The sequence below is a fragment of the Staurois parvus genome, unplaced genomic scaffold (genome assembly GCF_062004578.1).
Source record: "Staurois parvus isolate SC_StPar_1 unplaced genomic scaffold, SC_StPar_1.0 ptg000317l, whole genome shotgun sequence".
NCBI classification, from domain to species: domain Eukaryota; kingdom Metazoa; phylum Chordata; class Amphibia; order Anura; family Ranidae; genus Staurois; species Staurois parvus.
Genome location: NW_028318113.1, coordinates 228,796 through 241,148, shown reverse-complemented (window position 1 = coordinate 241,148; position 12,353 = coordinate 228,796). Strand labels below are relative to the sequence as shown.

At 37.1% G+C, this 12,353-nt stretch overlaps 1 protein-coding gene across 1 annotated transcript in view; it reads right to left on the bottom strand.

Annotated features, from left to right (window-relative positions):
- LAMA1 (laminin subunit alpha 1) overlaps positions 1 to 12,353 on the bottom strand; it is a 250,596-nt gene that overhangs the window by 33,023 nt on the left and 205,220 nt on the right. The window contains exons 53-56 of the mRNA XM_089683630.1: positions 10,845 to 11,015; positions 3,857 to 4,008; positions 3,312 to 3,500; positions 866 to 1,043 (exon numbers count right to left, since the gene is read on the bottom strand). Coding sequence (XP_089539756.1) covers positions 866 to 1,043; positions 3,312 to 3,500; positions 3,857 to 4,008; positions 10,845 to 11,015 — 690 coding nt within the window. The remainder of the gene's footprint in view (positions 1 to 865; positions 1,044 to 3,311; positions 3,501 to 3,856; positions 4,009 to 10,844; positions 11,016 to 12,353) is intronic.

Genomic DNA, 12,353 nt, shown 5'->3' with positions numbered 1-12,353 from the left:
AAATAATAGATCTCACCAAAACTTACATGTCTATTGCAGAGGGTGCCTAAAATCTGACTTTTATCTTAGTGTAAACTTCCCAGAACATCAGTAAGCCAATCACACAAGCAGTAAATGACATTTTGGAGGCATTCTGTATACCAACTAGCACGCCTCCAGGTTGCCATATTACACTGGATTTTTACAGAAAATTACAGCCTACAAGCTTTAACCAGTGCTCTGCTGAAGTCACAAGACTGCTCTAACTGCTGATGAGAAAAGGTATTTAGCTGTTTATATTTACTAAAATAATTGCTTTTCCATGTAGTGTGTACTGTGGGAGACCAGACATAGTGAATGCAGGGTCCTGGGTTTAGTATCACTTTAAATTAGAACATGGCTTGTGTAGCAAGTGCATATGCTATATTATATTTTTGTATTTGCTATATTTTTTCCAAGAAAGTGGTGCTTCCTTTTAAATTTATAGGTTTTAATCAAGACCCAGTAGCACAGATCATAATGAAACACCGCTTAACAGAATTTAGTGTCATCTGCCCAATAATAACATCCACATGAATCTTTTATTGATCATGTGATTGTCGCTATCTAAAATATTCTAAACTACAAATGATGAGAATAATTTTATTTTCACTGATTTGCCTCCAGTCCACCATGCAACGGAAGCAACAGTGGGACAGGTGTTCTGCTATCCTATACATGGGAGATAAGTCTAATGCTAATAAAAATGTTCTATGTAAATAATTAAACCCTGCACAATCTGTCAAATAGGAATTTCCTAACTAAACCTGTTACTCAACTTTTTTCAGTAACAAAATCTGCTGCTTGCAGTAAAGGGTTTTAGTCAATGTGAACATCCTTTGCTCACCTTAGTGACATAGGATTTCTGTATGGGTGTGGTCAGAGATAATTTCTTTTCTGTGACAGACGGTATTACTGTCGGTTGTATGTCTGGTTCCTCATTGTTGACAGCAGGCTTCTCTGTTAGCATGCAGCTATCCATTTGAACTTTTTCATACTTAATAACCATAGTGAAATCCAATTGCCTAATTAATGAGATAATTGAAATAATGATTAATATTTAGATTACTAAAATAGTAACTATGACTAAAGCGACACAGCTTATTAGTGAAGATAGTGTACAATTACTGTTTGTTACAGCAATAGAATTCCTCTTGCTTCCATCTTAACAAGCGTGCTGGGTTCACAGCATGAAGCTCTATACAATATACATTTTCCTGAGCGTTTGCAGCAGTGTGAATAGACTAAAAGTATTCTTGCTGTGTCTAAGCGTCATAATAGGGTTTGGAAAATTTCTCAGCATGTACCGCAGTCCCTTGACCGGAGTATAAATTGGTCAAAGACATTTCAGGGTCATTGGTTAATGTAGCCCAGTGTCATGGTTCCTTGCATTGGCATTCCTTGCAAGGGGAAAACTGTACAGAAATCTACAGCTGACTTTTCCCTTAAGGGATATATAAAATCAAAAACAAAAACTTTACATATTTCAGTTTTCCAGTCCTTAGATGTGATGGCTGAATTAGTTTAAATTTTCAGCAACTACAGAACATACCTATTGCTCCTGCCACTAATACGGTGTTCTTGCCACTTCCTGTGAGATGAACTTATCTTCCTTCAGTAAACTACTATCCTCTCCACTAATATGTAATTAAGAGGAACATAGGGGGCATGTCTGATGTCCAGCCTGGGTGGTAACCACCAGAGATACAGTGGAGTAGTCAATGTAGCCACCCAGTGACAGAACATGTATTACTGGCAGGATAACCGGATGAAAATAAAGTAGATAAAAGTCTGAAAAAAGAAAACCAATGAAGTCACCACATCTAAAGTCTGGTAAACCGTAATATATACATTTTTGCTTTTGCATTTAGATATCCTTTAAAGGGTTATTTGTAACATTTGCTATAAGGTGCAGTGGTTCCTGTGCCTTCAGTATCCACAGAGTATTATTTTACACAAAATAACCAGGAAGCAGTGTTATATCTAAATTGTCACCCTGACAAATTTACACTGCATTTTAAAGGATAAGTTCACCTGCAAAAAAAATGCATTTATTATTTTTTACTAAAAGGTGAACCTATTCTTTAACCACTCCCCGTCTGGCCCATGTATATAAATGGCCAGACAGGAGCAGTTGCCGGTCATAAATGGCGCCCGCCATTTTAGCCTGTGCAAAAAAAAATTAATCTTCATCACCCCCCACAAGTAGTACAGTGTCACTATGGTTATATTTTTTTTGCTAGGGTGACAGTATGTTTAAAGAAAACCCATAAATAATAATATAAAAAAAATAAAATAAGAATGTAAAAAAAAAAGTTTGAAAAATTACAATTTTTGGTTATAAACTAATTTGGGTTATTGTTTTTTTACTAAAAAAGATAGCTGAATACATTTTGGCCAAGATTTATGAAGAAAGATTATTTATTTGCAAAATTTTATAAGAAAAACACTTTTTTCATTTATATATATATATATATATATATATATATATATATATATATATATATAAAAAAAAATAAAAATCCCAGTGGTGAATAAATACCACCAAAATAAAGTTCTATCTGTCTCAAAAAAATGCTAAAAAAATCATATGGGTACAGTGTTGCATGACCACGCAATTGTCATTCAAAGTGTGACAGAGCTGAAAGCTCAAAATTGGCCTGGACAGGAAGGGGGTAAAAGTGTCCAGACTTGAAGTGGTTAAGAGAGAAAAAACAACCTTCTTTTTTTGGGGTCCACATAGCATAAAAAGAAAATACAAACATGCAGCTAGATGAAACATATGGCAGGAATAATAATCACCAGTGCCTATAGAAAAAGGACATATCCATAGTATGTAGGAAGTTTACATATTTAGCTTCCTTAATCACCCCTGAGAGAAGCCATGGGCTTGATTTGCTAAAGGCAAATAGGCTGTTCACTTTGCAAGGGAATTTTCTCCAGAGCTGGATGTGGTGAAAATACATTAAATTCTCTTGTAAAATGAACAGTCTATTTGCCTTTAGTAAATCAACTACCATGACTAAAAAAGTCTCAAAATAAATATTATGGGTGTCTGGTTTTCCAGTGCAGCTTATTATGTCATAGTAGGTACAAACATTCACCCAATGTTCAAATGTGCATATGTACATGTGGTATATGCTCAAATGGTCATGCAATATTGATAGAATCTAGAATTCATCTTTAAAGCTTTGCATCAGAGGTCCACTTTAAACACATTTCTTACCGATTATTCAGCATCAGATATCTAACTGCAATAAGGAAACCCATACAGAATACAGTATCATACTTACTCCATATTTAAAATCAAATTCTGAATGCATCCGTAGAAAGACTGACTTGTCCTGAGCATGGTAGCGCCCAATGTCCCAGGCACCCCGCCAATGAAAAAACTAGAAGTATTTATGGCAGCCGTATCCACAGATGGACCATTGAGTTTCACCTCTGCTGGTTTCCCTTCATCAACCTGCACGCTTATCATCCTAGAAAACAAATAATGGTATGTTAGTTGCACAGTAAATAATCAGTTGTTGGTAGTGATTAGTAAAGGGTGGCACAGCTTGAAAACCCAACTGGCCTTCCCAGCAAGGAGGCCTTCCTTTAGAACATCAAGATGAAGCAAACTAAAGATTTATAGTAACACATCCTTTATGTAAGTCTACGGCTGCTCAAACCTAGAATCCCACACACATTTTGGTCGGTGCTGGCTATAATGGTTTCAAATCAAGTGCCCATTCTTTAGAGAGTTATAAAACAACTGATTTATACATCCCGAGATATAATTTTGTCTTCATTAACACAATGTCATGGCAATTGCTTTAAAAGAAAAGTCAGATACCTTTTGTTACGAATGAGAATAATGGAATGTTCTTGACCATCACTATAGGTCCCATTAGGTGATTTAATGACTGTTTTTCTTGTGCTTGCTCCATCCACAGGATTAATGTGTAATTCAACATGGCCGTTTACCAACATTAATGCAAAAAATGGCTAGGTTGCATTAAAAAAAAGAAGAAAACATGTTTCAATAAGACAAGGTTCATACATTAAATTGACTTTGTGCTTTGACTATACAGGGCAAAGCAAAAGGTTTACTTTAATACTGGCTTCTACAGCCTGAAAAAGAAGCCCAAGATCAAGCTTACATAGGGCTTAAGACTCACCCCCCCATCCCCAAGTGACACTGCTGAATGCCTAAGGCTAGGTTCACATTTGTGCATTGAGGGGATGTGCACAAAATCTCACAAGAAAAAAACAGCATCACTTCTGCACACATGTAATGCTGACATTAATTCTTTATGGCACCTTAATGCACCTTGCTAATGTGTGCGCCCAAACATATGTTAACAAAGTATGCATTTTGGTGCAGCACAATTAAAAAAACAAAAAAAGACCCATGTATTTCTTTCGTGGTTTTTTTTTTTCAAAATCACACAAAAATGCATGAGCTTGGGTCCAAACACAGCTTAAGTGGGCAATTGCCAAATACTTGTTTCCCTGGGTGAACAAAGAAAGCATATACAAATGCAGGGACTAGTATTAAAGTGGAATGGTTGCTTAACCCTGCATGGGTATAACAGAGGTTTATGTTAGAACTCCAGCATGCACACACAGCAGACAATTTTTCAAATGTTGCTAGGGCTATGATACATTAGAGGTAAACTATAATGGCTCTGGGTCAGTTTTATTATGATTTTTATAGGATTAATATGTTTTTAAACTTATGTTTTATATTTATTTGTTTACTGTACCTATTGCACAGGGGCGGATTGACAACTCATGGGGCCCCCGGGCAATAGGGGATCATGGGGCCCCTGTGTCCTCACCCACACTCCAACCACACCAAAAAAGCCTATGAAAAGTACCAGGGGCATCTCATGAGGCCCCCTACTGACCCCGGGCAGTGCCCGAGTTCCCAAATGGTCAGTCCGCCCCTTCTATTGCATGACAAACGGTTCCCATAGTAGTAAGGGTTACAATAGGAGACAGCACAACAAAAGCAGTTCCCTTTCAGACACAGATGTTTCTCAACGAGACTTTATTTTGAGCTGTCTGATAAGAAAGGAAACATTGTTCTGACCTATCCACTCCAACTTAAGCTTTTGAGGTCTGTAAACTGATTGTTTTTCAGTAGGTGATAGGTAGTAATGAGCTCAGGTGTATATGGACTAGGACCTGAACTTCTTGGTGTGAGCCAGCCAAGAAGCTGTCACCTGTAAGGACCAATCATCAATGGCCAGGGCATTCCCTGCCCTGCAGCTGCAGACATACAAAAGACATGCACCCGCACATATATAGGACAAGGAATTCAGATGATTGGTCCATACAGGTGAAAGTTTCATGTTAGGTTCATACACATGGGTTTGGGTTCTAGTCTGAACATGCCCTAGCTCATCACTGGTGATATCTAGTATCTAGCTACCTGCTGGCTGGATGAAAAAAAAATGCATAGAACCATTTTTAAATCTTTTTTTTGTGGTTGTTGTTTGAGTTTTGATCTTTAGAAACATGGTAAAAATTATAAGAGATTTAATTGATTGTATTTACATATATTTTACAATGGTATAAAAATCAAAAGCAAACATTTATTACATTTTTTCCTTCTGTTTTCACCTGGTGATCCAGCCAGTAAGTTTGTTGTTTTTCAACAGAACAAGCTGCCCTGCAGATGTAGCAGTTGGAAGGATGAAACAAACCATTTACCACTGACAGGGGTGTTTACAATGGTCAGCTTTTATTCATTTATGTAAAACCCTTATTCTAAAAGGAAAATCATGTTGTTTTAACTGCTTAAAGAGTGTTAACTGGAGTTTGGCTTGCTAGTGTATTAAAATCTGCATCTAACACTCCCCTCCCCCAGACTGCCAATGCTGCTGTCAAAAGATGTCTTCTGTGCTCCTTCTTCCATAGTGGAGGCACTCTAATACAGGAGGTGTGCTACTGGCCAGATTACCAGGTGAGGGGAAAAACCTAAACAGAAATGCAATGCAGCCACTATGTCTACGGATTGGTAAACTGCAATATATTAAATTTTTGGATTTTGGTTTAATTTTTTGTTGTTGTTTAACACACAGTTAACAGGGGCAAATATATTTGCTGATTGTAAGCTGACATACACTTATAGGGCTAGTGCGTATAAAGATTAATTGGATATCCACTCACTATATATTTGTCATGTGTTCACATTGTAAAAAAATCAAAATGATCTTTAAAGTCCATTAATATTCAAAACTAATTATAAAATCCTAATAAATGCCAAAAATACAAAAGTGAAAGTGTAGTATAAAAATCAAAGAAAATTTTATATGAAGGAGATTTACCACTTCAGTCATTAAGCTAATGAATCTTTCTGATGAATAATTCTCATTTTTGGATGCAAGTAAGGAGAGGATAATAGTAATACTTTTATTCCCTTCCATTTGAGTTGGATATTTGACATATAAAGTGCAGGAGGACATGAAAGAGCAACAATTCATGTGATGAAATAGAAATATACAGTATGCATGTAAAAATGACCATTGGCAGGAACTGAACAGTCTGCAGCAGCACAATATAGAGGGTCATAGATAGGCAGAATGAAGAATAAGCCTGTGGCTCTATGACCTTGTTATATGAGTGATTAGGCTTCAGGCTCTGCCTCAGGTTATTGAAATCTGAAATCTAATTTCACAAAATGCCTGAGGCTTTGTCAAACAGCAGTAATTTCTCTTAGAAAATGCCTCCAATGTGAAATCACACACATTCTAAGCTAATGCATTCTATTGAAAACAGCTACTGAGGTTTACAGCTTCTAATACTCTATACCCTTGGACAGGGGTCCACCAGGACTAGTATGACCTCTTTACTATTTACAGGTTTATTTTAGTCATTTCAGGTACTTATATACGTCAATTTACGTAGCACTTTACATATATATTGCACATTCACATCAGTCCCTAACCCTCAAGGGGTGTACAATCTAAAGTCCCTAACTTACATTCATACATACACATACTAGGGCCAATTTAGACAGGAGCCAATTGACCCACCAGCTTGTCTGACCTTAGATATAGCAGAATGGTCAGACATGTACAGTATGCACAGTCTAACAATGTCTTTGGCTCAGCTTCTGCCCTATAGAGTAACACTGGTTGCATGCGAGTTTATGCTTAGGTAATGGAGAAGGGAAGCTCAAGATTTAAAATAGTAATCAGACAAGTTGATCCTTTTCGTCTCTTGAGAAAGGTCATTTGGGGCTGCAGGAGCATTGATGGATTGGAGACTGACATCTAAAGCCTATGGATACCTTAACCAGCAGATGTCCAAAATCTGTAGATCAATCTATCACCCCCATTTCATAACTGGAGGTGCACACAGTTGTGAGCTCCTAGATGTCAATCCTCATGCTGTACACACTGCTCTAATAAATGCTAAAGCCCATATTCACACACTAGAGGGAAATAAACAACCCCCCACCATCCTCCCACTATGTACAGACAGCTTCCTACAAAGTATCACTTCCAGAGAGTGAGTCTGAAAGCAAACAGCTTCTGTCATGTCTTCCATACACTGGATGGATAATATCCAAAAAAAGCTGCATGCAATTTAGAATAAATGGCTCTATAATATTAGACTATATTTGCAATATACAGTATGTCAGCAGTGCCTTTGGCTGATGGGTGGTAAAGCATTGATTTACATGACTCCGCCCACTATCTTAAAATAAGGAATATTCCTATTTTTGGATTATGTGCTAGTATGAAAAACGTGAATACCTTTTGTTATAAGAAGGATATACTGTTTTAGCATTGAAGAGCTGTTTAGTCCCTTCTCACCATACCCCATATAGTTTTACTGTCTTATGTATAGTATATTATATATAAACACTATATTAAAACGTTTAAATTAAAAATAAATAAATAAAATTGTAGTCAAACTACTATTTGCGACTGTTTAAGTTACTAATATGTTTTCAATGATGCAGTCTCCTTTTGATCATTGAAACTATTATTAAAGGAACAGGTGACCAGACAGGACATGATGGAAAAACTAGGGAAACTGCATCCTAATGATGTTTTTATTTAACATGTCATTGTAGTTATTATATCAAAAATTAAAGAATATAACTATGGTTTAATGTTTAAAGCAGTAGTAAAGTCCTGGAATAAAAAATCCGGTCTTCCTGCAAGTTAATGTCATAATGTGCTAGTTTGCATCCCATAGTAGCACATTATAGAAGACTTACCTGTAAAACAAAGCCCTCAAGGGCCGTGCTATCACCGCTGACAGGGCTTCCATCTTCACCTGGTCTTTCTTCTGGGTTTTTGGGGTCCGGCCATTTGAATGGCTAAGCAGCGATGACATCACTCCCGCACATGTGCACAGGAGTCACAGCCACGGCACAGAGCTCTGGATTGGAGACACGTTCAGTGTGCCGTCAATTCAGAGAGCAGTGTGCATGCACTGGTGATGTGTCTGGTTGCAAAATATGCGAACATCTCCTAAATGGTGCACATTTAGGAGATATTCATGTTACCTACAGGTAAACTTTATTACAAGCTTATCTGTAGAAACAAGTGACAAAGCGCAGTTTTACGATTGCTTTAATTACAATTTTAACAGTATGCTTGTTTTTTTAATGGTAAAAAATAGTATTTGATATTAAGTACACTGAATAATGGATCAGATTGCAACTATTATGACACAGTACCTATATTAGAATGAGACTGATGCACAGCTATTTACTTTGGCATGCATCACTTTACAGATTGGAATAAAATAAGCAAACATTTTCCCATTTGTTAGTCAAACTCCCATTTCTGTTTTGTAATACAAACTAAATATAACTTCAATCTCTGCCGACAATAACCCAATTATGTTTATTATGGAATTGACAATACCCTCCCCCCCTAGAGGAAAGGGAGGATGGGAGAAGAGATACTTTCAAGGCTGGAGGATCAGCTATTCTGACTGAAAAGCAACAAGTAGTATTACTGACATGTTTCTAATTATAATGTATTAGCTATAAAACCTTGGAACATATCTACAATCTAATAGTTCTACATTTTTGAGCACAGATTGTAATACAGTTATATTTTCTCTCCTATGTAAAATAACCCGGAGCTTGCAACAGTCCTGAACACCAGCAGATAAGAAAAGACAGATAGCTGTGTATTCTGTGGCTCTACTGAAAAAACACTGGTTTCAGTTGTATATATCTCTTTTTTAAATATTTAGTTATCTTGAAGGAGTTTGAGAATATATTAATACAGAAGGCAAATTTTAACAAAAAAATTATTGTATAATTCTATTGACTCTTTTCCATAAAGTAATTGGATGTAGACCTATGTATATTTAACTAATGTTTTGATTTGAGTTGTTACCATTGGGTTCAACCATCACTTGACTTTTCACATCTCTTAGAATGGATCATTAGTTTTCAGTGTAAGGGATTAGGTTAGAGTCCACAGGTGTCAAACTAGTGGCCCTTCAGCTCTTGCCAAACTACAAGTCCCATGAGGCATTGCAAGATTGACAGTTACAAGCATGACTCCCAAAGGTAGAGGCATGATGGGACTTGTAGTTTTGCAACAGCTGGATGGCCGCCAGTTTGACACCCCTGGGTTAGACGTTACATTGCGGTCATGAAAATTATCAGAGAGAAAAATGTCAAAGATTAGGGTTAGCATTTTAGCATTGCTGCAATGTGTGGCAATACATGTTATCTGTGTTTACCTGTGTTCATTCTGAGCCTGTTTGCTGTCAGAAGTTAGGTCAGCCTTTCTCAACCAGGGTGCCCATGCACCCTGGGGTGCCTTGAGGTTTCTCCAGGGATGCCTTGGCAAAATGTCTAAAAATTGCCCAAAACATATACAAGCCAACGGGTGGAACAAGCCTGCCTTTTAGTTACACAAAGCCATGGGTTTTCATTGTACACCATTACTACGTTCTAGCTGCCGGAGTCCTGACAAACAATTACATCATCAGTTGATAAGGAGGATGATGGTTGCCTACACAGCATCCTAGTTTAACCCTACCCTGTCCCTCTCTATCAGTGCTGGGGTCACATCACGGATGGAGAAAAACTGAAGTAGAAGAGAGACATTGGACTAGTCCTCAGTACCAGTGTGCAAAAGTATATTTGCTTTGGAGGAATAAAACACAGCTAATGTTGGGTGTACTACATGTGTGGATGTTGCTGCATTATATAAAGCTATTAGAATAGTTTTTCACATTTTAGAATGGGGTGCCTCATTTTAAAGGGTGCCTTGACTAAAAAAAAGATTGAGAAACACTGAGTTAGGTAGCCCAAGCAAATGAATGAGCTACTTTACCACAGCATATGTTAAGACTGCTAAGATGCAGGCACTAATGCACCATAATAGTGTAAATGGGCCGTTAGGGATGGGTTAAATGTTACATTAATGGTTATTTTAGTTGTTGATTCAGGTAGAGGGAGGTGTTAGAATTTGCTTAGCAGGCAGACATAGGTCAGAGATAAACACTGATAACTAAAGTGCTGTTCCAAGAGATGCCAGCAGCTAGATGTCACATTCTCACGGGTTTGCTACTGCAATAAATAAAGTATCTTTCTGGTAAATAAAAGGAAGAACTGAAATAAAATATATTAACAAACTAAAACATTTGAATTATTTTAATTTACAGGCGGTGTTGTACTGTTAAATTACATAGAAAGTAAAAAATTTAAATTCATGTACATGTTAACACTGACATTTAAAACTACATTCGATCACATCCAGTCACAAAGTAAATGTCCATCCTATTCTAGGTGACTGCATAATTTAAACACAATTTAAATTGCTCTACATAGCAGAGTCATTACTCACCAGCTGAGCCTGCCTGCGACTACGTTTCACCGTTGCTTTGCCAAACCCAGCCAGAATTATGCCCGTATCATTGAGAGTGGAAAACGACACCATGAGCTCAGACTCGGGGAGTAAAGACACAGGCTGCATTTCTACATAGCCTTCATTAAGAACAGTTATACTGCGAGTAGGCTAGAGGAAGAGAGACAGGAAATATTACAGTTACATTACAGTGTAATTTATACATCCCATTCATAACATATGATTAAGAAAGTGGAAATACTATTTTGTTCACTAGTGCAGTATATTTTAGTGCATACTTTCCAAAATGCTTAGTTTTCTTTGTCGTGTATGGTACAGGTATTCTAGGTAATATTCAATTAAATTAATTTGGGGGGAAACAGAATCCTGGAGCAACTGAACATGTCAACCAATCAGCCTCTATCTTCAGCGTGTTCAGGTTAAAAATTAAAGGTGGAAGCTGACTGATTGCCATGCACAGCTGCTATAGATTTGCTCCACATTTGATATCTCTAATCACTTCGTTAGCCAGCAAAGAAGTATTCCCCTTATTTTTACTTTCCTACTGCTGTCTATGGCCGATGCTCTATAACACTTTACTGCAAATCAACAATCCATAAAAAATACAGATCAGCATATGAACAGTTATTTTTGTACACAATAAATATTTGATAAATTAATAGTAATCACTATTGAACACCAAATGCACAGTTGAGTATGTACACACTATACAGTCAGAAGGGACCATCAGTAGCCCTAACTAAAGCTAAACTCCAGGCAGAGAATGCAGTTACGTATTTATTAAAAAATAATAAATGCATTTAAATGTATCTAAAATAAATGTTTGCATTTTTCTTGATTTCAGCCACTTGTAATGCCCTACACAGTAGAAGCAGACTGGGAGAAGGAAGGGCAACACTAAAGACCAATTACCTGCTTTGGGAAATTGGCTGACAAAAAAACTGTTAATAGAAGGAGAGAGCAGAGGGATAATCTCATCAGGATGTTCCTTCACTGTCCAATCACAAGCTGCAGTGATAAAATATTGTGGCAGGTAAAACAGCTCCTATATATGAATTTTAACTATGTATGTAGTGGTTTGCCTGGAGTTTAGATTTTAGCAATTTATCTTCCTGACTTAGCCTCCAATGTCACCCCTCCACCACCAGCTTCCTCATTGGGTATATAATCAGCATTCCCTCTGTCCAGTGAGCAGGAGCTGACCTAGGAAGTGTAGTAAACCAAGAATCCACAAGGTGCTCTTACTGACTATCAGAGGTTTGTGTGGCACAAGAAATCTTCACATAGTTAAAAAAAAACCCACATTTATTTTTACATTTATTATTACCTTCATGACCCCATTCATCTTAAAAATAGGGGAAAAAGAGCAATTGCTCTGAATCTACCAAGGGAGCAAGATTTTTAATAGGTTTGTAAATGACAGAGACTGAATCGGTAAGGTCACAAAGAAATTCATATCTCAGCTGCCGAAGCAATAGAAATGTCCTC